At 44.5% G+C, this 27,858-nt stretch overlaps 1 protein-coding gene across 1 annotated transcript in view; it reads right to left on the minus strand.

Annotated features, from left to right (window-relative positions):
* Positions 1–504: 504 nt before the first annotated feature.
* Positions 505–27,858, minus strand: part of STING1 (stimulator of interferon response cGAMP interactor 1) — a 59,368-nt gene continuing 32,014 nt past the window's right edge. Inside the window, exons 6-7 of the mRNA XM_044280924.1 lie at positions 26,045–26,231; positions 505–679 (exon numbers count right to left, since the gene is read on the minus strand). Of these exons, the coding sequence (XP_044136859.1) occupies positions 561–679; positions 26,045–26,231 (306 nt within the window). The 3' untranslated portion in view covers positions 505–560. The remainder of the gene's footprint in view (positions 680–26,044; positions 26,232–27,858) is intronic.

Consider the following 27,858-nt stretch of genomic DNA (forward strand, 5'->3'; position numbering starts at 1 on the left):
TTTGCTGCAGGCAGAAAAAAGGCTGGCACCCTCTCTGGCTGGATTGCACTCATGGTACATTGGAGCTACACCATCTAATAGCCTTTTATTAGAAAAAGGCATTGACATTGACCCTCTAACATGAGCCTACAACAAGCAGGCAAATTCTTTGTAAAAGTCAGGATGGCAAACTGATGATCTAAGGCCTCGTTCACACTTCAGTGTTTGGTCAGTGATTTCCATCAGTGATTTGTGAGCCAAAACTAGGTGGAACTCTAAACACAGAACAGGAGCAGATCTTTCCCTTCTACCTCATGTCTGTGGAGGCTCCACTTCGGGTTTTGGCTCACAAATCACTGATGGAAATCACTGACCAAACACTGAAGTGTGAACGAGGCCTAACATTAAGATCTACTGCTACGCAGTCTATATCATGCTCTACTGTTTGACCATCATTTACATAAGATATGTTTATAATTTTCAATTACAGTAGTTTAAACCGTTGGATGACTACAACAGTTAACAGAGTTGTTAAGGAACTTAATTTTATTTTCTGGAAACATGCTAAACAGATACAGCATTTATTCACTCCTTAAAGTTCTGAATTCAAGATCATATTCCTCAGAATGTTGTTGCTTTATATGTTTCAGTATTATTTGGGAAAGGGGATGCTCTTGATGGTCTTCAATCCTTGGACAATCTGAAAAAAAAAACCCAGAAGATACATCATTGTATCAATAATGTAATATACTGTATATCAAGTAGAGTCATGACATCTATAGATCTAGTGCAGAGTGATTATCATAGTGTTGCACGTACCAGGTTACCAGTATCTGATCTGTGGGGGTCTGACACCTGGGACCCTCGCCGATCAGCTGTTTGAGAAGACACCTGTGAGCCTTCTAGGCCAAGTGACGACATGTTCATTGATCATGTGGCCTAAGAGCAGCTCATCCCCATTCAGATGGAGCTTGGGCATCTGATCTGAGGAGGAATGGGGGTCTGATGGGGTCTGACCCCGTGGTAGCGGAATCCATAACAGAATTCTTAGATAACCCGAACCTGAATCTTGTGCGCCAAACTTGAAAACTCAAGTTCGCTCATTCCTAGTTTTAAATATATATTGAGTCACTTAAGTAATAATAGCTCAACATATTTGGGCTCACATGTGTCAGTAGTGGTAATTGTGCTAATTCAGTGCTGCTTGAAAGTTTGTGAACCCTATAGAATTTTCTATATTTCTGCCTACATTTGACCTAAAACTACTTCTGATTTTCACTCAAGTTCTAAATGTAGATAAAAATAACCAAATCAAACAAATGAGTCAAAAATATTAGTCATTTACTGAGGAAAATTACACAATATCACATGTCTGTAAGAGGCAAAAGTATGTGAACCTTTGCTTTCAGTATCTGGCATGACTCCTTTCTGCAGCAACAACTGCAACTAATCAGTTCCAGTAATTGTTGATTAGTCCTGCAAATCAGCTTGGGAGAATTTTAGCCCATTCCTCCATACAAAACAGCTTCAACTCTATGTTGTTGGGTTTCCTTCCATGAGCTGCTCATTTCAGGTCCTTCCACAACATTTCTATTGTATTAAGGTCAGGACTTTGACTTGAACAGTCCAAAACTTTAACTTGTTATTTAACCATTCTTTGGTAGAACGGCTTGTGTGATTAGAATCATTGTCTTGCTGCATTTTCCTTTAGAATTTGCTAGTATAATTCAGAACTGATCGTTCCATCAATGATAGCAAGTCATCCGGGCCTAGATGCAACAAAACAGGCCCAAACCATAATACTACCAACATGTTTCACAGAGGGGATGAGATTTTTATGCTGGAATGTAGAGTTTTTCCTCTCTCTGAATATAATACTTCTCTTTGGATCAGTCAGATTACAGAGATACAATTATATAGTTCTTGTGATTTTTAATGTGGGGGCAGGGTGATTAGAATTTTTTTCAATTGTATATATATATATTTTTTTAAACTTTTTTATTTTTTTCTCCCTTTAGTCTTTGAACATGAGATTGTTAGATCATTTGTCCATAGACTGCAATGAATTAATATTGCAGCCTATGGGACATTCAATGCATTCCTCTAGAGCAGTGATGGCTGACCTTCGGTACTCCAGCTGTGGTAAAACTACAACTCCCAAGATGCACATTTGCTTGGCTGTTCTCAGAACTCCATAGAAATGAATGGAGCTTGCTGGGAGTTGTAGTTTCACCACATATGACGTGCTGGAGGTTAGCCATCACTGCTCTAGAGGCTCCATAGGAACTATTGCTGTGGTAGCCTCAGATCCATCAGAGGGACCAAGGCTACCACAAGTAACGTACGGCTCTCCCAAAAGCCCCCCTTAGATGTCATGGTCACAATTTATCAAAGCATTTGAGGAGTTAAGTGTCTGCAATCAGCATTATTACTGATCACAGACATTAGCCCCAGGTGTCTGCTGTGTGAAAGCAGACTTCATGTACAGCGGCAGTCAGGAAGGGGCTAACATTAGCTAATGTGAGAAAGGCCTTTAGTTCCTTAGAGGTAACCTTGTTGTTTTTGTGACCTCATGGACCTTGTTCTTGTTATGATCTTTGTGGGTCGACCACTCCTGGGGAGAGTAAGAATGGTCTTCAATTCCCTCTATTTGTACATAATCTGACTGTACATATACTGACTGTGGATTGGTGGAGTTCAAACTCCTTACAGATGCTTTTGTAATCTTTTCCAGACTCAATGAGCAACAACTTCTGAGGTCCTCAGACATGTCCTTTGTTCGTAAAAACCTACAAGAACCTCATCACTTAACAAAATCGCCCATAGATCTACAAACACAGACCAAACTCAAAGAAAAGGGATCAATGGGAATAATATCGTAAAATTAGACAAAAATATTTATTTATCAAAAATTCATAGTATTGATCAGGTATTAGAAGGAAAGCGAACACGATGGAAATACAATACAGAAAATATATATGGGGCACATTAGCAGACAGCGTAATAATCACCCATACAATATTGCCCTAACACTGCACTATCAATGAAGAGAATATATTATCCATATAAAGGCTCACTATAAATCCACCTTAATTGTAATGGATAGTACCAGAAGGCCAAAAATATCAACAGCTGCCCAAATTTTAGACAAATGACAGGCAGGTGTTACCTTTTAATAGCAAAAATACATAAATTGCACCTAGATATATATATATCTGGTGCGATAAATAAGTATTATATCAATAGGAACATATGCTTGTCTCTACAATTCCGCGGCATATATACACTTCATGGCCCTTATTTGTCCATCCATAAATATAAAGTTAACCATAATAGGTCTAAAACTAACTCAATGACATGGTTCGCAGAAACTGGAATGTCATCCCACGTACTGACATCTCGACACGTGTTTTGCCTCACCAGGCTTCGTCCTTTGTTCGTGCCCTGATACAATTCCACAAAAATGTTGTGAACATCAGACTTTGATACATCCTTGTTCTTTAACCCTTTCAGGAACTTGCAATTTTCCTTTTTTTATGCTTTAAAGGGATTCTGTCACCTCATTTTCAGTTATAGAGCTGCGGACATGCACGGCTAGATCGCCGCTAGCATGTCCGCAATATACCGGTCCTATAGGGCTGTGTCCTTTTATTTTGTTTAAAAAATGATTTTAGAGATATGTAAATGAGTCTTGTAAGGTGCCCAAGGGGCTGTACGAACCTTCCTGGTGCCCAGCCATGTCCCACTGTGAAGGAGCCCAGCACCACCTATGTCCTCCAAATCTCCTCCTTTCGACACAGTTAGATTGCCGTAATCTCGCGATGCGCAGTGCAGGTATAGTGTTCCTTCCCTGTGCTGGTATCAGCCTCAGGGAAGGAACTGCGCATCGCGAGATTACGGCAATCTAACTGTGTCGAAAGGAGGAGATTCGGAGGACATATGCGATGCTGAGCTCCTTCACAGGGTCATGGCTGGGCACCAGGAAAGTTTGTACAGCCCCTTGGCACCTTACAAGACTCATTTACATATCTATAAAATAATTTTTTTAACAAAATAAAAGTACACAGCCCTATAGGAACGGTATATTGTGGACATGCTAGCGGCGATCTAGCCATGCATGTCCGCAGCTCTATAACCGAAAATGAGGTGACAGAATCCCTTTACTGTCCGTTTTTTACTCACTGTCCTTCCCGGAGCCATAACTTTTTTTATTTTTCCGTTCACATACCTGTATGAGGGCTTGTTTTATTGTGGGATAAGTTTTACTTTCTACTGGCACCATTTAATGTTGCATACAATGTGGCGGGTGGCTGAAAAGAAATCCAAATGGGGTAGAATTGGGAAAAAACGCAACTCCACCACAGTTTATGGGTTTTGTTTCAAAAGCGTTCGCTATGCTAAACTGACCTATAACCTTCATTCTTTGGGTCAGTGCAATTATAGAAATTCTGTTTTCTTGAGCTTTAATACTGAAATTTTTTTAAAACATTTGAAAAAATAAATGTTTTCTTTGCATCACCATATTCTGACCTTGCTAACTTTTTTTTTATATTTAAGTCTGTATGTTTTATATTTAAGCTGTATGAGGGCTCATTTTTTGCTGGGTAATCTGTAGTTTTTATTAATACCATTTTGGAGCTGTGTGAAGGCCCTTATTTTGCAGAGATAGCTGTAATTTATACTCATACAATTTTGGAGTCTTTATGCCTTTTTGATCATTTTAATCTTTATATAATTTTTTTTTCATTAAGGCGTTTACCGTAGAGATATTCAGATGTGGTAGTGCTATTGTTTATTTTTATTATGGAGAAGGGGGACGGTTAGAATTTCAATATTTACATTTTTTTTTAATATTTGTTTTTGTTTTTTTAAGCCCTTCAGGGGCCATACACATGCAATCATTAGATTGTTTCTCACATACACTACTGTGAATTCATACAGTAGTGTATGTGTAATTTAGTATATTCTATTGCAATACTGCCACCTGCAAGTCTACACTTAAATATACCTGTAATAGTCCTCGTAGCCTCGTACAGGCTTCAGCTTATTACAACCAACCAACAAGTTTCCCAATCTCAGAGCAGCACTCCCAGGAAATGCCATCTCAGATGTAGTGATCACAATTAACCACGGCCTCTGAAAGGTTAAATGTATGCGATCAGCGTTATTGCCAATTGCAGCTATTATCCCACGGTGTATGCTGTTTTAAACAGCAGAAATGTGGTGGCTGTGGCATCCGATGCACTCAGGAGTGACTCCAATTTTTTGAAGTCTGGAAAGGATAAAAAAAAAAGTCATCTGATGTCATCCCATTGGTTGAAGACACTTGACTCTAATCATACCTTTAAATTATCTGTTAATTCTAAAGATTGACATACTTCTTCCATTTTTATATGTGATAGTGGACCATTTACCTCAATAAATATATAACTAAGGCTAATAATTTTTATTCATATTTTGTATTTGGTTATCCCATCTTCTTTTAGGACATATGACAGTTTAAAGTAGTTTTACGTCAAATTTATGCAGAAGTATAGAAAATTCTTAAGGGCTAACAAGCTTTTAATCACCATTATACATTTGACACAAAACTATTTCCAACATAAATAATTATATTATGATAAATGATGAATGGTATATTCCAGGCAAACAAAAAGAAATTCTAAATTAAACCATGCCCTCACCTTCTCTTATATCTGTATATCTGTAAGTTGAGCTATTTTGATATTTAATAGTAATAGTACATGAAGTTATACAGTAGAATGAAATTGGTGTTTATGGGAGAGTCTACAGATAGGATTGCCACAGTGATCAGTTGAGTATTGGGTCTGACTTCATGGAAGACACAGGCAGCGGTCATTGTATGGGAAATGTAGTTTGACATGGGGAATTATCCACTGGGCATATAGACAAGGTTATCTTAATAATAAAATAGAAAATATGGGGGGCACTCAGCTATCTGGCACTGAATGGACTTACATGCAATGGCCGCTATACTTAAAATAATTTATTCACAAAAACTACACAATATATAAAACTAATATATAATACAAATAAATCCCCATATATACCTGCAAATTAATCTAAAATAAATAACATTTATAAAAAATGTATAAAAAAGTTCATCAAAAGGTTCACTTATACTATTGTATGAGATGGTGGGAGTTCTTTCTGATGGTAATATCCCCACAATTTCCAAGTAACTGTATCCTTAAAAGAAGTACTAGCTCACAATCCAAATATCAACCTTAAAATGTCACTGTTTTCTACTAAATTGATTGCGCAATATTCAATGGTACCACCGTGGTATTGTGATATGGAATTCCTTAGGGTATCACATTTAAGATGTAGAATTGTGTGCCAGCCTCCTTAATGTTTGTAGCAGCAACCGTTATAAGATAAACATTTTGATTAAAATGTATCAAATCCCGTCCTTAGAACAGTCAATAGTATGACTATGTTGAAGATACACTTGTTAAATGTACTTTACTGGTCTTGTCGCAGTGTGTCTCTCTGCTATGTAGCTGTATTGTATCACTGGTGAGCTTATCCACCCGCTTGTTCTTTAGCGTCACACGTGGCGTCCCATGTGGATTGGATGCCTCACCGTTCGTTCCAGTATTGAGTGACCGTGTTGTTCCATTTGTAGGATTCTCTGCCTGCTTGTTTCCTGGTGTCCCATGTGGTCTGGATGGCACAGCGCTGTTGGATAGTGAGGGCGGTATTGGATATTGACAGTGGGGCTGACGGCAAAGGAATTGTTTCTTATAGACATCGACAAGTGGTTAAAAATGATTACGATCAACAAAATCCTATACAGGAATCGTGATTGTCACATCAGTAATTCTTTTGTTTCACTGCTATTCACCAGACACGTTTCGGGGTTAGCTTCCCCTTCCTCAGTGGTTTGCAGTGATTCATTTAAAACCTCCTTTTATATGGTATGCAACCTTTATGAGGGGAGGTAACTTTAAAAAGACAAGTAACTTGCAATAAATGGACTGGAACAGACTGTCATTGTAGTTAGCTGCTGTTCACATTTGTAGCATATATAAAGGATACATCGTTATTTTTCTTTAAAAATACAACAGACTATATGAAATAATTATTAATCATACAATAGATAATCATAATAAAAGTGAATAAATATAGCTTTAAAATAAAACAATAAATTAGCAAATTCAGCCCAAGTAACACATGTATATTTTTTAAGCGTTTTCGATGCATTCAATGAGTTCCATGCATTCCATGCGCAAAAATAACGCACGGAAAAAGCATGAAAAATATACATGTGTTATATGGGCTGAATTTACTAATTTATAGTTTTATTTTAAAGCTATATTTATTCACTTTTATTATGATTATATATTGCATGATTAATAATTATATCATATAATCTGTTGTATTTTTTAAGGAAATAGCTGTGTATCCTTTTTATATGCCACAAATGTGAACAGCAGCTAACTACAATGACAGTCTGTTCCAGTCCATTTATTGCAAGTTACTTGTCCTTTTAAGGTTACCTCCCTTAATACAGATTGTATACCATATAAAAGGAGGTTTTAAATTAATCACTGCAAACCACTGAGGAAGGGGAAGCTAACCCCGAAACGTGACTGGTGAATAGCAGTGAAACAAAAGAATTATTGATGTGCCAATCACGATTCCTGTATAGGATTTTGTTGATCGTAATCATTTTTAACCACTTGACGTTGTGTATAAGAAACGATTCCTTTGCCGTCAGCCCGGCTCTCAATATTCAATACCGCCCTCAGTATCCAACAGCGCTGTGGCGTCCAGACCACGTTGGGCATCAGGAAACAAGGCAGAGAATCCCACAAATTGAACTAAATGGTCGCTCAATATTGGAACGAACAGTAAGGCATCCATTATATGTTGTGCAGTTTTTGTGAATAAATTATTTGATGTATAGCGGCCATTGTCTTTATGTGAGTCCATTCAGTGCCAGATAGCTGAGTGCCCCCCATATTCTAAATTTTATTATTATATCCTTGAACGACATTGGGTGTGTCGCAGGGTGAGCACCAGTCCATTGTTTATCAATTAGGTTGGGCCACTACACTTTCTACACAGCCCCTTTAGCACAGGGCTGTTCTGTATTTAACATATCTTAAAAATGTTTCTGATCTTCATTGTATCTCCATTGACTGTACTACTGCACATTTTTAAAAATTTCAAAACCTCTATTAACAAGATGTCTCAGTCCACAGTAGAAAACACAGCGGCATGTGGTATACAAAACGCCAAGCACACACTCGAAAAATCAATCCACCGCACGTCCACGTCTCAAAATACAGTATAGCGGTGCACAGCCCTTAACTGCCTCCGGACTGCCTAATGCAGAATCGCGGTCCGGAGGCGGCAGTGTCAGGCAGAGTCACGCAGCGATGCGTCATCTCGCGAGACGCGAGATGACGCACTTAGCCGGCCCGCGCATGCGCATCGCGGGCCGGCAATAGTTCGAGGGGGGTCACGTCATCAGCTTGCCAGCCAATGATCGTGGCTGGCAAGCGGATGATTTAAAAAAAAAAACAATTACAAGCCATCTAACACATTATATTTGTAAATATAATGTGTTAAATGGCTTCCCTGCTCCTCTGCTGGTCCCTTTGGTCGGTTGGTCTCAGCAGAGGAGCAGGCATCACAGTGAGTAGCACCAAACACCACACACTTTAGCCCCAAATCACCCCCTGCACCCCAATTAACCCCTTGATCACCCCTTCTTGTCCCTGTCAATCACCTAGTGAAAGGAAAAAAGTGATCAGTGTAAACTGTCACTTTTTTTTCCACTGGTATTGACTGTTAGGTTTTAGGATAGTTTAGGCCCCTTGGTTAGGTAGTTTAGCGATTGTTTAGCGCCCAGCCCACCGCACCGCAGTCACTGATTCGCTGATTAACGTATCGCTAATCAGCATTTGTACTTTTGTAGTATCTGTAAGTGATCAAAACTGATCACAGTCAGATCTATAATAGTATTAGTGTCACCTTAGCTCGCCCTCCACCCAAAACGCAGTGTTTGCCCGATCAGGCCTGATCGGTCGCCCACACGTGCGTTCACCCACGCCCGCCCCGCCGCAGTGACAAATTTATTTATTTTTTTATCACTGCACAATCACTTTACAAGCGCTGCGGCGATAAAAAAAATCAGTTTTGATATTTTTTACCAACCGCAGCGGCCTCCGGTACTTTGCTAGCCTCCCATTTGTAAGACAGGCTTGCTTATTTTCTTGGGTAGTCTCAGGGAATACCCCTAAATTTAGTAGCCCAAATGTCAAACAGGGGGTATTCTTCTGAAGAGGCCTACAGGCTTCTGACCCAGTCGGATGAGGAATGGGAACCCTCATCTGATGAATCTAGCGGGTCAGAATATGAACCTGTAGAAAGCAGTGGCAGTCTGACCCAAAGTTCGGACGAGGAGGTTGAGGTCCCTGATACTACCAGGCGTACCCGGCCCCGTGTCGCTAGACCACAGGTTGCGCAGGATCCGCTTCAAGGGCAGCAAAGTGGGGCTGGCGCTGTCGGATTACGTGGTGAGGCATACACCAGCGCAGCCCTCCCTGGACCTAGTACCAGCACTGCCGTACAACATGGTGAAGTGGCGAGCACCAGAAGGGCGGTTGAAGCTGGTACGGTGGCACGTGCAGTAGTTACCCCGTCGCAGCCACCGCACAGACAGGCCCGTAGACCCCCTAGAATCCCTGAGGTGCTGGCAAATCCTGATTGGCAGTCCCCAACTTCAGCCGCACCAGTAGTTCCCCCTTTCACCGCCCAGTCTGGAGTTTGAGTTGAGACAGCTCAGATCGGTTCGGCCCTAGGAATTTTCGAGCTGTTCTTGACTGCGGAGCTCTTGGACATAGTCGTGGCAGAAACAAACCGGTATGCCACACAATTTATATCCGCCAACCCTGGAAGCTATTATGCCCAGCCTTTCCGGTGGAAACCAGCCCAAGTTTCCGAAATTAAAACTTTTCTGGGCCTTCTCCTCAACATGGGTCTAACCAAAAAGCATGAATTGCGGTCATATTGGTCCACGAACCCAATTCATCACATGCCCATGTTCTCTGCTGCGATGTCCAGGGCACGATTTGAGGCCATACTGCGTTTCCTGCACTTTAGCGACAACACCACCTCCCGTCCCAGAGGCCACCCAGCTTTTGACCGGCTCCACAAAATTCGGCCCCTCATAGACCACTTCAACCAGAAATTTGCAGATTTGTATACCCCTGAGCAAAACATCTGCGTAGACGAGTCCCTTATACATTTTACCGGGCGCCTTGGCTTCAAACAATACATCCCAAGCAAGCGCGCCCGGTATGGGGTTAAATTGTATAAGCTCTGTGAAAGGGCCACAGTCTATACCCACAAATTTTGGATCTATAAGGGTAAAGATCAGATGCTGGAGCCGGTCGATTGCCCTGACTACCTGGGGAGCAGTGGGAAGACAGTCTGGGACTTGGTGTCACCCTTATTTGGCAAGGGGTACCATCTTTATGTGGACAATTTCTACACAAATGTGCCCCTCTTCAGGCATTTGTTCCTAGAACAGATTGGCTGCTGTGGCACCGCGCGACCTAGTCGCCGGGGCTTCCTCCAAAGGCTCGTTACCACCCGTCTTGCAAGGGGGGAGAGGGCTGCCCTGTGTAGAACTGTTTGCGGTAAAATGGAGAGACAAGCGTGACGTGTACATGCTCTCCTCCATTCACGCAGGCACGACAATACAAATAGAACGAGCAACCAGTGTCATTGAGAAGACCCTCTCGGTCCATGACTATAATTCGCTCATAGGAGGGGTGGACTTCAATGACCAGATGTTGGCTCCTTATTTAGTTTCCCGACGCACCAGATGCTGGTATAAGAAGGTGTCTGTATATTTGATTCAATTGGCTGTATATCATAGTTTTGTTCTCTACAGTAAGGCTGGGAGAACAGGATCCTTCCTCAAATTTCAGGAAGAGATCATCGAGAACCTCCTGTATCCAGGAGGTTCCGTGGCCCCAACCACCAGTGTAGTGAGCCGTCTACACGAGCGACATTTCCCCAATGTCGTTGCTGGTACCTCAACCCAACCATCACTGGGAAAAAGATGTCGTGTCTGTAGCAGGAGTGGAATAAGGCGTGAAACCCGCTATTTCTGTCCTGACTGCCCTGACCACCCTGCCCTATGCTTTGGGGAGTGTTTCCGGAAGTACCACACACAGGTACACTTAGCATAGGTATTGTGTTACACAGGACAGGCACACAGGGCTATTAGGGCCCTTTCACTCACAGCTGCTGCAAACCTCTCCTTTCACATGGGACAAAGTGCATAATGTACTTCGCCACATCTTTGGGCGATTTGCGCTTTGCACATTGTCCCATGGGGAAGGAGAGGTTTGTCGTATAAAGGTAAAAAAAAATAAAAAATCACCGGTAAGCAAAAAAGTTAACGTTCTGTTAAAAAGTTAAATAAAGTTTATATGTTCCGTTCAAATGTTATTATAAAGTTAATACATTTATTACGTTGCGGCCTGGTTTTTTCTTTTTTCTTTTTTTTTTACCTTCCAGGTGGACCAACCGATCGACTAGCTGCAGCACTGATGTGCATTCTGACAGAAGATTACACAAAAGTCGGTGTATGCGGCGCTGCAAGACGAGATTTCTCCTCTGCAGTAAAAGATATGTTTGCCGAGGCATATGAGCTGTGGGGGCGGTGATGTTCATATGCTTTGGCAAACACTTTGTATATAAAAAAAAAATAATCGCGACAATGATTTATTCATCCACATCGATTGATGTGAATGGAGAAATCGGGTTTGCCAGGGCATACGAGCTAAGTGGGTTTGGATGTTGGGTGGAGCTCCTATGTCCTGGCAGACGCCTTTCCCCTCCTTTTTTTTTGGGCAGAGATTTTTTCATCCACATTGATCGATGCAAATGAAGAAATCTGTGCCGTTCATATTATCTTTCAGCCCAGAGGCTGAACGGAAAAAAAAATCTCATTACCCGTATGCTCAATATAAGGAGAATAGCAGAAACTCCTAATGCTGGCCATACATGTAATGATTGTGGAGACCCTCAAATGCCAGGGCAGTACAAACACCCCACAAATGACCCCATTTTAGAAAGAAGACACCCCAAGTTATTCACTGAGGGGCATATTGAGTCCAGGAAAGATTGAAATTAAACTTGTGACAAAAAATAAAAACTTCCATGAACTCACTATGCCCATCAAGAAATACCTTGGGGTGTCTTCTTTCCAAAATGGGGTCACTTGTGGGGTAGTTATACTGCCCTGGCATTTTAGGGGCCCAAATGCGTGAGAAGTAGTTTGAAATCAAAATGTGTAAAAAATGCCCTGTGAAATCCAAAAGGTGCTCTTTGGAATGTGAGCCCCTTTGCCCACCTAGGCTGTAAAAAAGTGTCACACATGTGGTATCGCCGTACTCAGGAGAAGTTGGGCAATGTGTTTTGGGGTGTCATTTTACATATACCCATGCTGGGTGAGAGAAATATCTTGGCAAAAGATAACTTTTGACAGAGATATTTATGGGTATATGTAAAAAGACACACCAAAACACATTGCCCAACTTCTCCTGAGTATGGCGATACCACATGTGTGACACTTTTTTGCAGCCTAGGTGGGCAAAGGGGCACAAATTCTAAAGAGCACCTTTAGGATTTCACAGGACATTTTTTACACATTTGAATTTCAAACTACTTCTCACGCATTAGGGCCCCTAAAATGCCAAGGCAGTATAACTACCCCACAAGTGACCCCATTTTTGAAAGAAGACACCCCAAGGTATTTCGTGATGGGCATAGGAAGTTCATGGAAGTTTTCTTTTTTTTGTCACAAGTTAGTGGAATATGAGACTTTGCAAGAAAAAAAAAAAGAAAATCATCATTTTTTTTTGTGACAAAAATTAAAAGTTCTATGAACTCACTATGCCCATCAGTGAATACCTTAGGGTGTCTACTTTCCGAAATGGGGTCATTTGTGGGGGTTTTCTACTGTCTGGGCATTGTAGAACCTCAGGAAACATGACAGGTGCTCAGAAAGTCAGAGCTGCTTCAAATAGCGGAAATTCACATTTTTGTACCATAGTTTGTAAACTCTATAACTTTTACCCAAACCATTTTTCTTTACCCAAACATTTTTTTTATAAAAGACATGTAGAACAATAAATTTAGAGAAAAACTTATATAAAGATGTCGTTTAAAAAAAAATAATTACAACTGAAAGTGAAAAATGTCATTTTTTTGCAAAAATTTTGGTAAATTTCGATTAATAACAAATAAAGTACAAATGTCAGCAGCAATGACATACCACCAAATGAAAGCTCTATTAGTGAGAAGAAAAGTAGGTAAAATGAATTTGGGTGGTAAGTTGCATGACCGAGCAATAAACAGTGAAAGTAGTGTAGTGCAGAATTGTTGTCATGGTCTTACCTTCTTGCTGTTCTCCTTCGTTTGACATGTGCTGGCGGCCATCTTGGTTTCTGGGTTTCTTGTAGCCTCCCACCCTGCGGCTTCTCCTTCCCACTGGGAGGAGCTGGATGCCCAGCTCATATATATAGGAGGTCTGTGGCTTCAGTTCCTTGCTTGGTCCTCCTGTGTTCACATGCTTCTAAGACTGCTGCTGCTTCTGGTTCCTGATCCTGGCTTCGTCTGACTACCCTGCTGGTTCCTGATCCAGGCTTCGTCTGACTACCCTTCTGGTTCCTGACCTCTGGCTTCGCAAGACCCTGCTTCGGTTTAGCCATCCGTTTGGACTTTTGCCTTACAGCTTGATTTTCAATAAAGCCTTCTTATTTCCACTTATCTCTTGTTGTACGTCTGGTTCATGGTTCCTTGACATTAGGACCAAGCCATGAATTCTGACGGTACAGGGCCATCCTCGCTACCTACGCTGGTTGCCAGACTTGATCAGCAGGATCACCTGTTGGGTCGGTTCGCTGTGGCGTTGCAAACCCTGCTTGAACGCACGGCTCATTTAGCTTCCGTTGCCGATGGGTTGGTTGTCGCTCCTGGGCCCGCTCCTACTGCCGCTCCGGTTGTTGCGCCAGAGTCTACCCCGACACCTGTTGCTGCACCTGCGGTGTTTCGGGGTATGACCGGTTCTGCCCCCCTTCCACAGCGCTTTGGGGGAGAGCCAACTCAGTGCCGAGGTTTCCTTAACCAGGTGGGCATTTATTTCGAGTTGCTGCCACATGCCTTTCCTACTCAGAGATCAAAGGTGGGCTTCTTGATCTCGCTGCTCTCGGACAAGGCCTTGGCCTGGGCCAGCCCTTTATGGGAGAACAACAATCCGGTGGTTGCCGAGTTTTCCGGTTTTGTTGCTTCTCTTCGGAAGGTATTCGATGTGCCGGCTCGTGCTGCCTCTGCTGCGAAGCTCCTTATGTCCATCAGACAGGGTTCACGATCCGTAGCTGAATACGCCATTGAGTTTCGTACCCTGGCAGCAGAGGTGGGCTGGAATAATGAGGCTCTGGTCGCTGCTTTCTCTCATGGTCTCTCGGATGCCTTGAAGGATGAGGTTGCAGCTAAGGACCTACCAGTGGAGCTCGAGTCTCTTATTTCTTTCCTGATTTTGATTGACACCAGACTCAGGGAGAGACCTTCCTTTAAGGAGAGCCTGCGGAGGTCTTCTAACAGATTGGCGCCTACGTTTGCTGTCCCACCCGTGCCTCCCTCTCCTCCCACGCCTCCTGGGGATGACTTGTCTGGGGGTGAACCCATGCAGCTGGGGTTTGCTCGCCTGTCCGAGGGGGAGAGGGTACTCCGGAGACGCGAGGGCCGATGCATGTACTGTGGTCTCGGTGGGCATTTTCGGTTGGCATGCCCGAACCGTCCGGGAAACGCTCGCACCTGAGATCCTGTCGGGGGCAGATCTTGGGTGGAGTCTCATCGTCCCCGGTTTCCCGTGTTGACAAACCACTGATCACTGTTGTCCTCTCCTGGGTCGGGGGCTCGGTGACGACCCAGGCGTTGGTGGACTCTAGTGCTGGTGGTTTGTTCATTGATAGTGTGTTCGCTGCCGCCAATTCCATTCCTCTGCAGCCTCGAGGTTCCCCACTGGCTCTTGAGGCGATAGACGGCAGACCCCTTCTGCCGCCACACGTGACTCAGGAGACCCTTCCAGTGGGGATAGCCATTGGTGCCGTTCACAGAGAGTCGGTCTGTCTCCAGGTTATTTCGTCTCCACACTACTCGGTGGTCTTGGGGTACCCCTGGCTCCAGAAGCATAATCCGACTTTCGATTGGAGATCGGCCGAGATCCTCTCGTGGTCACCGCAGTGTGGGGCTAGTTGCATCCATGGGCCTGTCAAGTTGCTGTGTACTTCCTCGGACTCTCTGTTGCCTCCTGAATACGAGGAGTACCGGGATGTATTCGATAAGGTGCGTGCGGTTGCCCTACCTCCGCACCGCCCATACGATTGTGCCATAGAGTTACAATCTGGTGCCGTTCCTCCTCGTGGCAAAGTCTATCCACTGTCGGTAGCGGAGAATGAGGCCATGGAGGAGTACGCGAGGGAGGCGCTTTCACGCGGACACATTCGCAAATCCTCGTCCCCGGCAGGGGCTGGATTTTTCTTTGTGAAAAAGAAGGGCGGTGAGTTGAGGCCTTGCATCGATTACAGGGGTCTCAATCGCATCACGATCAAGAACGCTTACCCGATACCCTTGATTTCCGAGCTGTTCGATCGCCTCAAAGGGGCCACGGTCTTTACCAAACTCGACCTTGAGGGCGGCATATAACCTGGTAAGGATCAAGGCGGGCGATGAGTGGAAGACCGCGTTTAACACCAGGACCGGTCATTATGAATCCTTGGTTATGCCCTTTGGGTTGCGCAATGCGCCCGCAGTCTTCCAGGAATTCATCAACGATGTTTTCCGTGACCTGTTGCAGCAGTGTGTGGTGGTCTATTTGGATGACATCTTGGTATATTCTGAATCCATGGAGGCCCACATTCTGGATGTCAGACGAGTGTTGCAACGGTTACGAGAGAACAAGCTGTTCGGTAAGCTTGAGAAATGCGAATTTCACCGATCCCAGGTAACCTTCTTAGGTTACATCATTTCCGCTGAGGGGTTCTCCATGGATCCTGAGAAGGTTTCGGCTGTCTTACAGTGGCCCCAGCCCAGTGGTCTTCGTGCCCTGCAGCGCTTTTTGGGCTTCGCCAATTATTATCGGAAGTTCATCAGGGACTTTTCCATGCTAGCCAAGCCTCTCACGGATCTGACCAGGAAGGGCAGTAATCCCCAGGTCTGGCCGCTCGAGGCCATCCGAGCTTTTGAGGCTCTAAAGTCTGCCTTTGTGTCGGCTCCGATTCTGTCGCATCCCAACCCTGGGTTGCCTTTTGTCCTCAAGGTGGACGCGTCTGAGACGGGAGTAGGCGCCCTTCTGTCTCAGCGTAGAACACCAGAGGGTCCTCTGCTTCCTTGTGGGTTTTACTCCCGGAAACTGTCTTCCGCGGAGTGCAACTATCAGATTGGTGACAGGGAGTTATTGGCCATCGTGCAGGCCCTTAAAGAATGGAGGCACTTGCTCGAGGGCTCGGTGGTTCCGGTTCTCATCCTGACGGACCACAAGAATCTGACCTACCTCTCTGAGGCCAAGAGATTGACACCACGTCAGGCCAGGTGGGCTCTGTTCTTGTCACGTTTTAATTACGTGGTCTCCTACCTACCCGGTTCCAAGAACATCAGAGCGGATGCCTTATCACGGCAGTACTCCGAGCTGTCCGCGGAGGAGTCGATTCCCACTTCGGTCATACCTCCGAATCAGATCCTGGCCGCCATTCGCACCAGCCTGACCTCTCCCCTGGGTGAGCAGATTTTGGCGGCTCAATCTGGTGCTCCCTCTGGGAGACCCAACGGCAGATGTTTTGTGCCTGAGGAGTTGCGCACTCGGTTGTTGCGAACCTATCATAACTCCAAGGCCGCGGGGCATCCTGGAAAGAATCAGCTGTCCTGGGCTGTTTCACGTCTGTTCTGGTGGCCTTCTCTACGTTCCGACATCGCCGCATATGTAGCGGCATGCTCCGTTTGTGCCCAGAGTAAGTCCCCTCGGCACCTTCCGTTGGGCCTTTTGCAACCCATAGCCACCGGGGAGCGTCCATGGTCACACCTGGGGATGGATTTCATTGTGGACCTCCCTGCATCCCGAGGCCATACGGTCATTCTCATGATTGTGGATCGGTTTTCCAAAATGTGCCACTGTGTTCCTCTCAAGAAGTTACCCTCTGCACAAGAGTTGGCCTCGATTTTTGCCAGGGAGGTCTTCCGGTTGCACGGTTTGCCCAAGGAGATTGTGTCGGATCGGGGGAGTCAGTTTGTGTCCAGGTTCTGGCGCGCCTTTTGCTCCCAGTTGGGGATTCATCTCTCTTTCTCCTCGGCCTACCACCCTCAGTCCAATGGGGCCGCAGAACGATCCAATCAGGCCTTGGAGCAATTCCTTCGTTGCTATGTCTCCGATCACCAAGACAATTGGGTTGACCTCCTGCCTTGGGCTGAGTTTGCCAGGAACACGGCGGTGAACTCTTCCTCTGGGACGTCTCCCTTCATGGCCAATTATGGGTTCCAACCTGCCGTGTTACCGGAGGTATTCTCTCCCCAGGATATTCCGGCTGTGGAGGATCACCTTTCCGTCCTACGTGCTTCTTGGGTACAGATCCAGAGGTCCCTTGAGGTCTCTGCGCAGCGCCAGAGACTCCAGGCTGATCGCAGACGAGCGCCCGCTCCTTCCTACCAGGTCGGAGACCGCGTATGGTTGTCCACCCGCAACCTCAACCTTCGAGTGCCCACTCCCAAGCTGGCGCCTCGCTTTGTTGGTCCCTTCCGAGTGCTTCGCAGGGTAAACCCGGTAGCCTATGCCCTTGCGCTTCCTCCTGGCATGCGGATCTCCAACGTGTTTCATGTCTCCCTGTTGAAGCCACTGGTGTGTAATCGTTTCACTTCCTCGGTTCCTCGGCCTCGTCCGGTCCAAGTGGGCAATCGTGAGGAGTATGAGGTGAGCAATATCCTGGACTCACGCCTGGTCCGCGGTCGGGTGCAGTTTTTGGTCCATTGGCGTGCGTGGTTATGGTCCAGAGGAGCGTTCCTGGGTTCCCTCTGCAGATGTCCATGCTCCTGCCTTGCTCCGAGCCTTCCACGCATGCTTCCCTCAGAAACCGTTCTGTACTCCGCGGAGGAGGGGCCCTTGAGGGGGAGGTACTGTCATGGTCTTACCTTCTTGCTGTTCTCCTTCGTTTGACATGTGCTGGCGGCCATCTTGGTTTCTGGGTTTCTTGTAGCCTCCCACCCTGCGGCTTCTCCTTCCCACTGGGAGGAGCTGGATGCCCAGCTCATATATATAGGAGGTCTGTGGCTTCAGTTCCTTGCTTGGTCCCCCTGTGTTCACATGCTTCTAAGACTGCTGCTGCTTCTGGTTCCTGATCCTGGCTTCGTCTGACTACCCTGCTGGTTCCTGATCCAGGCTTCGTCTGACTACCCTTCTGGTTCCTGACCTCTGGCTTCGCAAGACCCTGCTTCGGTTTAGCCATCCGTTTGGACTTTTGCCTTACAGCTTGATTTTCAATAAAGCCTTCTTATTTCCACTTATCTCTTGTTGTACGTCTGGTTCATGGTTCCTTGACAATTGTAAAAAGTGGTCTGGTCATTAAGGGTGTTTAAGCTAGGGGAGCTGAGGTGGTTAAGATCAGAACCATGGTCACTGGATGGCACACTTGGTAATCTGGTTGTAAAGCAGTTCCAGAAGTCTTCCACCCATCTGCAAGACATCCTGAAAATGGCCCGGAAACTGTGCATGCACTTTAGCCACTTTTACACTGCAAAGCACACCCTTCTTGAGCTGCAAAGACAGAATGACATTCCCCAACATTGCCTCATATGTGATGTTTCCACCTGTTGGAACTCCACCCTCCACATGTTGGAACGCCACCCTCCACATGTTGGATCAACTATATGTGCATTGAAAGGCCATAAATTATATCTTGATGATGCAGACGGACAGGAGCACTCCCCTGTGTAACTTTCACATTAGCCAGTGGCAGCTCATGCTGCTCAGGCCCATTGAGGTGGCCACTTTGTCAGTCGCCAGGACTACAGGATGAACAACGTCATTCCCCTGCTTCATGTACTGGAACAGATGCTGCTAAATCTGTCTGGCTAGGGGACAGCAGACGTGCCGCCTACATCTCACAGCCACCTGAGATCTGTGGGGGCTGAACTGGAGGAGGAGGAGGAGAAGGAGGACATTCACGCACAAGCAATGTATGCATAAATGTTTTTTTTTCTACACACGTGACAGGAGGAGGTAGAGGGCGATAAGGAATACCAGGCAGATGACTCTGGGACACTGAGTATGCAGTGGAGATGGAGGCATGGAGTCCCTCCAAGTCCCTTGCGCAAATGGCCCGATGCATGTTTGGTTGCTTGTGTAGCGACAGCTGAATTGTCACAATTCGGCAAAGGAACGACTACTGGCACTCCACTATGTTAGACCCTAGCTACTGGTCCAAAATAGGGGCTTTATTTATTTTTTTACACCCGCTGAGAGGGAGGGTAAACTGAACTATTATCGAGACATTCTATGTCTGCTGCCTATGTGCACCATCACCCATCCTCACAAAGGTCTGACTGGGGGGGGCCCTCTGTGCTCACGTTCCACTGCCATGGCTGCTGGGGGGGGGGGGCAGGAGCAGTACCAGCTCCATCAGCAGCAACTTAAGTCTAGAGTCTCTGATGAGCACTTTTATTCACCCGCCTAGTGAAGAAACCACCCACCAGCAGTAGCAAGACATGGAGCAGAAGCTGAACCAACAGGTGGTAGCATGCCTGGACTGCACCCTGCCATCCCACATTGAAGATCCCCTGGACTATTGGGCAGCCAAACTTGATTTGTGGTCACGACCGGCCGATTTTTCCCTGGACAAGCTTTCCTGCCTGGCTAGTAGTGTGGCATCAGAGTGGGTGTTTAGTGCAGCTGGGGCCATAGTTACCCCAAGGAGAACTCGCCTTTCCACTCAAAATGTGGAGAGACTGACCTTTGTGAAGATGAATCAGGGCCATCTTTACCAAGGGGCAAAAGGGGCAGCTGCCCCGGGCCCAGTTGCTTCTGGGGGGCCCAAGGCAGCTGCCTCTTGAGCCCTGCTAGCCACTGCCCCGGGTGTCAGGCTGTCAGCTACACAGGTGGTGCAGCCATGCCATGCCTGCCGGCACTGAGTCCAGGCATCGTACTGTGTTAGAGCTGTGAATGTGATCTAGGACCTTAGATGACATCATCACCATGTGACCAGTAACCTAGCAATATTACTGGTCACATGGCTATAAGGTCATCACAGGTCCTAGCAGGAGTGTTGCAGAAGTTAACTGTGGAATTTTTTGTGTGAAGATTACATCAGAAAAAGGTGACAGGGGCTGTTATGTTAATATACTGTAAACTACTGTATAGTGGGGTGCTGTATACTGTGTGGGGGCCTGTATACTGTGGGGGTCCTGTATACTGTGTAGGACTGTATACTGTGGGGGGGTTTATACTGTGTGGTGGGATGTATACTGTGTGGGGGGCTGTATTCTGTGTGGGGGCCTGTATACTGTGGGGGCCTGTATACTGTGGGGGGGCCTGTATACTGTGGGGGGGGGGCTGTATAGTGTGGGGGGCCTGTATAGTGTGGGGGGGCCTGTATAGTGTGGGGGGGCCTGTATAGTGTGGGGGTCCTGTATAGTGTGGGGTCCTGTATAGTGTGGGGGGCCTGTATAGTGTGGGGGGCTGTATATTGTGGAGTGCTATACTGCTATACTGTATACTGTGGGGGGCTGTATACTGTATACTGTGGGTGCTGTATAGTGTGGAGTGCTATACTGCTGTACTGTATAGTGTGGGGGGCTGTAAAGTGTATAGTTTGGGGTGCTGTACACAGTGAGGTGCTATACTGTGAGGTGTCGTATACTGTGGGGTGCTGTATACTGTGGGCTGCTATACTGCTCTGCTATATACTGTGGGGTACTGTATACTATAGGGTGCTATACTGCATTCTGTGGGGTGCTGGGGTGCAGACCGAGCCCTGGTCTCCTTCCTGCAGAGCGGTGCCCACTTCCAGCCTGAGCCCAGCTGCCCAGAGCACTGATCCTGAGCCGCTGGAGTCTTCAGAACTGGAAGTATTTACAGTAATTCACTGTACTCTACCAGATGTGTGGATTTTGTGTGTGTGTGTTGTGGTGGAGGGCGTGATTGCCTGCTAAGGTGTGGGAAGGCAGGATCCAGGGGGCCCAAGTAAATTTTTGCCCAGGCTCCAATCAATATTAAAGACGGCCCTAAAATGAATCAGGCGTAAATCAGCCAAGATTTCCACACCTCAGTGCCTGATGCATCAGACTTGATCATTCTGGGTGCCAGACCCAAACTTTGACACCCAATCGGTCACTGTGCCACTGGATACTTCACGTATCATCTCTGTTTTGGATCCACTCCTGTTTTTTATTTGGCCTTAGCAATACTGATGGATTACTGAGCAAATGCTGACCGTGCAAAAGGGGATACTCAAAAGACAGGATCCATTTTTGGGGGGTTGTTCTTTTGACAGATAAGAAGAAGGGCCAAAATAAACAGTGATGTAAACACAAACTTACTCCTGACACCCTCTCCACTCTGTTAGGGGGACACTACCTGTCTCAGCATGTAACAGAAATGTATGTGGAATCAGCTGGCGACGGTGTAAAAGGAGTGCGCTCTTTCACTCTTTAGTAGAATCCTGGGCCACTGCAGGGTTCTTTATTCCTGATGCTAACATTGACTCGTAAGGCTGAGTTCACGCTTGAGTTATTTTGTCAGTTTTGGCCCTGTAACTGGACCAAATGAGTGAAGTGTGAAGTGATTCTAAGAGTGATGCCAGTCACCTGCATATCATACTGACTCACTGCACTGTTTCACTAGCACAGCGGACTCCCTATGCATGTTTCAGCAATGCACAGTGTTCTACACTACTATATAGGCTATCAAGGAAATAGCTGTTTATTAACGTGATTCGTCACAAATAAATTCGGATTGAATCAAATCTTTTTGAAAAATTCGACGAACCATCTGAATTGAATTTTTTATAAATGTGCTCATCTCTAATTAAGGGGATCACCGATCAGGAAGAATACTTTATATTTTAAAAGTTCTGACAAGTTTAGACCTGCCAATACCAAGTATGCAACTTTTTTGTTTATTTATTTTATTTGTAAAATAGGGACAAGGGGTGATTAGAATATTTTTTTTTTATTAGATTCTTTTTAAACTTCTTTTACTTTTTAACTTTTTTTTCCCACCTTCTTGCCCCAAGAGGACTTGAAAATGCAGTGTCTCATTGGATCACTAGTAGTCTATTGCAATATTGCTACTTACAGGGTATAACAGGAATTTTACAATGTCAGACCTAGGAACCTTCACAAGGCTCTTGGTTGCAATAGAAACATAATGGCTCCCACAATCTCATCAAGGGGGGTGATGTATCAGATATTTAAGGGATTGCTCAGAACTTATTGTCACAATTTACCAAGGTATCTGAGAGATTAAGGCCCCTTTCACATGGGCGGATGCGATGCGTGAGTTGAGCGCATTGTACCTGCACTGAATCCCGACCCATTCATTTCTATGGGGCTGTTCACATGAGCGGTGATTTTCACACATCACTTGTGCGTTGCATGAAAATCGCAGCATGCTCTATATTCAGCGTTTTTCACGTAACACAGGCCCCATAGAAATTAATGGGGTTGCGTGAAAATCGCAAGCATCCACAAGCAAGTGCTGATGCGGTGCGATTTTCACTCACGGTTGCTAGGAGACGATCGGGATGGAGACCCAATCATTATTATTTTCCTTTATAACATGGTTATAAGGGAAAATAATAGCATTCTGAATACAGAATGCATAGTAAAATAGCGCTGGAGGGGTTAAAAATAAATAAATAAATAATAATTTAACTCACCTTAATCCACTTGATCGCGCAGCCGGCATCTCCTTCTGTCTTCACCTTAGCTTTGTGTAGCAACAGGACCTGTGGTGACGTCACTCCGGTCATCACTTGATCCATCACCATGGTAAAAGATCATGGATTAAAGTGTGTTAAACATTTTTTTATTTTTTTTAACCCCTCCAGCGCTATTTCACTATGCATTCTGTATTCAGAATGCTATTATTTTCCCTTATAAATATGTTATAAGGGAAAATAATACAATCTACAGAACACCGATCCCAAGCCAGAACTTCTGTGAAGAAGCTTGGGTTTGGGTACCAAACATGCGCGATTGAGCGTGTTCCTGCAACGCACCCGCACATTTTCCCGCAACGCCCGTATGAAACCAGCCTAAATGTCTGATTTAGGTAGCAGGGTGGCTCAGTGGTTAGCACTGGTGCCTAGGTTCAAATCCGACCAAGGACAACATCTGCATGGAGTTTGTATGTTCTCCTTGTGTTTGCGTGGGCTTCCTCCAACACTCCAAAGACATACTGATAGGGAACTTAGATTGTGGTGAGCCCTATTGGGGATAGTTGGATGCAAATGTCTGTAAAGTGCTGCGGAATATAGTAGAACTATATAAGTGCATAAAATAAATAAATAAATTATTGCATTTCCAGTGAATGTCTGCAGTGAAATGTCTGCTAATGTGCCTGCTCAGCTCCTGAGTGGGAGCCATCTTTAAAGACCAGACAGACATCTGCAGATAAAGTTTTAGCCCTTTGAGGACTGGGCCAGTTTTGTTTTCATTTTTCTTTTCCTACTTTCCAAAATCCACAACTTATAAAAAGTTTGTTACTATAGCCATTTGATGGCTTGTTTCTTGAGATACAAGTTTTTTAGTAGCACTATTTAATTTACCATATTCATATCTTAAATTGGAAAACAGGAAAAATGTATTTGGGGGGTGAAAGTGGGGAAAAAAACAAAAAACGATTTCACCAAGGTTTCTTGGGTTTTGATATTACAGTGCTCGCTATCAGCTAAAAATGATATGATGTCCGTATTCTGCAGGTCAATTATGGCGATACCAAATATGCGACATTTAGCTAAGCCAACCAACAAGTGTATAAAGTTAGACAAAAATGCATATCCCTGCACCAAATGTATCATCCAACCTTAGCCACTGTGATAAATCCGGTGTAGGTCTACACAGCCTGTCTACTTTCACATCAGCGATTTTTCTGAAAAAAATTGACCCAGCACTATTGAATTACATGGTTTTTGGTGTCGGATCCGGCATGTTCAGTTTCCCATACCACACACAAAAACGCTGCTTGTAGTGATTTTGTGTCCGACATGGGAATGCAACAAACCGGAACAGAATGCATTCTGGTGCACTCCGTTCCGGTTTGTTCAGTTTTGTCCCCATTGACAATGAATGGGGATAAAACTGAAGTGTTGTGCTGTGGTTTTGAGAGCCTGTGTCGGATATCAAAACCAGACAGCACAACACAGATGTGAAAGTTGCCTTAGCTTCTGCCATCTACAAGCTTAGTAAATGTGTCCCACTATACTCTTTCCTGTTTGTGTCCTTTACACTTCCAAACACTTCTTATGTACAAACCAGCATAATGCCACATATGCAGTATAGTTCCTTCTTCAGAGAAATGTATAAACCGGTATTGTACCTTTGTATGCTTCTTTGTTGCATTTAATATCAGTAACATTAAATTATATCAACAATATATACCAACTTGCAGGATAACAGGCTGAACTGGATGGATAAACTATGTTACTATGTCACTATATCACTTAATATCACAACGTTAATAATGTAGCTGGCCAGCTAAGACCTGTCCTAGGTTGCTAATATAGCTTATATGTTTATACAGCTAGACCTGCCTATAACCTTAATACAGTTCCTATGTTTGTGTGTTAAAGACAAAATCAGAGTTATTTACAGTGACTTCATGTTTGGATGTCATATAACTCTTATATATTGTGTTCACAGAAGCAGAAAAGATAGTATGCCTTTAGGATTCATTATATGGATGTAAGTTAAGCTCAATGACACAGCAGGAACAACAGAAAGCATAGAGTTAAACAGTTGTTGCTGGGCAGGAGTCTAGACTAATCACAGCCAGCCTCACACACAGCAAGAGTTTTGACCAATCACAGCCAGCCTCACACACAGCCTGTGTGGGAAATCCCCCTAGCAGGAGCTGCTAGATTCATTACACCAGAAGAGAGGAGCTAAACAGACATTCATTCAGAGAGATCATAAAGTCCTTCAATAATTTAGTGAGAGCACAGATACTCAAGAGTGAAATATATCCACCATTTTATGCATACCACCATTTTGTGATACTTTATTCAACACGTGTTTTGCACATGGACTATCTGCTGCGGAGGCGGCAGTGTTATATGAAGAAAAGTCAAATTAATAAAGAAGTTATTTCAAGCATTTGGTGTTCTCTTTAAACCTATTGTTTCTATAGAACGGCACTAGAGGAATTACAGAGTAATAGACAGGCTGGTTAGACTTAAAGTCAGAGATATCAAAATTCTTCTAATTCCACAGCGCAGAAGGCACTTCATAGTGCTGCGCCTGCCAGAAATAATGCTTTGTTATATTCCCCTCACTCCTAAGTAAATCTTTATGATGTGTTTCCAACCACAAGGCCACCCTTCCTCTATTGTTAGTATATCTCCTCAGCACTATATGATCTTGGGACTAGCAGGGATGTAGAATGCCTATTCTAGAGCTCTAGATCAACCAATTACTCCATTAAAGTGCCAGAAATAAATCCATCTAGTAAGTATATACAGTAGTGCTTACAACAAATGAGCATACTTCCTTCCAATTGTCATACAAATGAATATGTATTTCTTTGCCCTAAACCCGACTGCTGCTGTTTGGAGGAATATACAATAGCATAAAACCTCAAGATCTGCAGAAACAGGAATGCCTTCCAGATGTTTCACAATATGAGTCTTTGTGAAGGATCCAGAGAAAAACACAGCATAATGAATTGTGCTCTTGCAATGAAAGCAGTGGAAAGGTACATTTGGATAAGATATGGCTCATAATACTTCAGATTGAGAGTCATTTACTTTACCGTCATATATCACTAGTCGAAAAGTATTCTGGCATTCTGGTGAACTTTCTAGGATGTCATTCAAGGTACGGTAGAGCAGTTTAGCTTGCTCTGTGCGATCCTGTTTGCTAAAGCCAGCACTGGTTATATTTGACATTTCATACAAAGACGCAAGAGGTGTAGCATACTCCGCTATACAGTAGTAGGGCTATGACATGCAAACAGAAAACAGAAGATAATCACCACATGAAAACATAATCATGACAATATAGACTGTCAAAGATAGAACTGCTCAGTCAGCAGACATTTATATTATTAACTTATAGAATTTCAGTCAATAGAATAAGAAATGCAAACATATGCCATATGAGTGCAATGCTGAAGACGGATTCTCCTTAGCAATGCTCGGTTACAGGGTTGCTAAAGGGAACCCTTAGAGGCAGCTTTTTAATTAAATGACAAATATTTCCTTAATATTGCAAACACATTTTTTTTTAGAGTTAAAATGACAGTTGTACTTTAAACTGTTCAGATGCCCTTATTAAAGTGAAGTCTGCAACCTGATTGGCTGCTATGGGCAATTCTTCACTGTTTCTTTGCACTATCCTTAATGCATCTCTTTAAATAAATTAAAATATTGACTGAGATGGAAATGTGGTGTGGCACAACTTTATTTTTCTGTTTTTCACATAATTCCTAAATATCTAAGATTACAGGTAATCTGTCAGCAGTTTTGACCTGCAAAACTAATGATAGCACTAGATCAGTGACCAGGAAACCAGTTTAAACATAGCTTTGTGGATGCTCTTAGTAGGAGCATGAATAGGAAAATTAAGTCCCTTCAGGAGACTGCCAGAGCTGTCACTCAAGAGCAGAGGGGATGGAGTTGGTGAACATTCACTACAGAGAGCTTAGGACACTTCACTGTCATTCAGGGCCGGACTGGGGATAAAAACCAGCCCTGGAAAAAGTTGCATACCAGCCCCACAGCATTGCGTCCTTATGGAGGGGATCTGTGGATGACACTGTTATATGGGAGATCTGTGGATGACACTGTTATATGGGGGATCTGTGGATGACACTGTTATGGAGGGGATCTGTTGATGACACTGTTATTGATGGGATCTGTGGATGACACTGTTATGGAGGGGATCTGTGTATGACACTGTTATAGAGGGGATCTGTAGATGACACCGTTATGGAGGGGATCTGTGGATGACACCGTTATGGAGGGGATCTATGGATGACACTGTTATGGAGGCGATCTGTGGATGGCACTGTTATGGGGGATCTGTGGATGGCACTGTTATGAAGGATCTGTGGATGGCACTGTTATGGGGATCTGTGGTTGGCACTGTTATGGGGGACCTATAGATGATGCACTGTTATGGGGGATGTGTGCTATGACACATAGGGCAATAAGGGGGACCAGCATAAGATGCTATATGTGTGAATGACACACATATAGCATATTATGCTGGTCCCCCTGATGGCCCTATGTGTCACAGCATTACTTTATTAATGTCCCCTTTGTATGCAAAGTCTTTCTTTACTGCTGAAACAATCGCTCTCCTATTGATAAACTCCTATTGATAAAATCACCAGCCTCTGTACTCAGCCTCCTACCTCACACACAGGCCTGAACAGCCAGATGACAGCTCTGCACAAGCAGCAGCTACCAGGCTAAAGGACCTTCCATGATGTCTTGATCATGTGATCAGTCACATGTGTGGGAGGAGTCAGGCTCCGGGCAATGTCCGTGCCGGAGCCTGCGGTTGTGGGGCGGGGAATGGGCTCCTCTCTCTGTCAGTCACTCACTCTGTGTAATATATACT

The sequence above is a fragment of the Bufo gargarizans genome, chromosome 2 (genome assembly GCF_014858855.1).
Source record: "Bufo gargarizans isolate SCDJY-AF-19 chromosome 2, ASM1485885v1, whole genome shotgun sequence".
Lineage (NCBI taxonomy): Eukaryota > Metazoa > Chordata > Amphibia > Anura > Bufonidae > Bufo > Bufo gargarizans.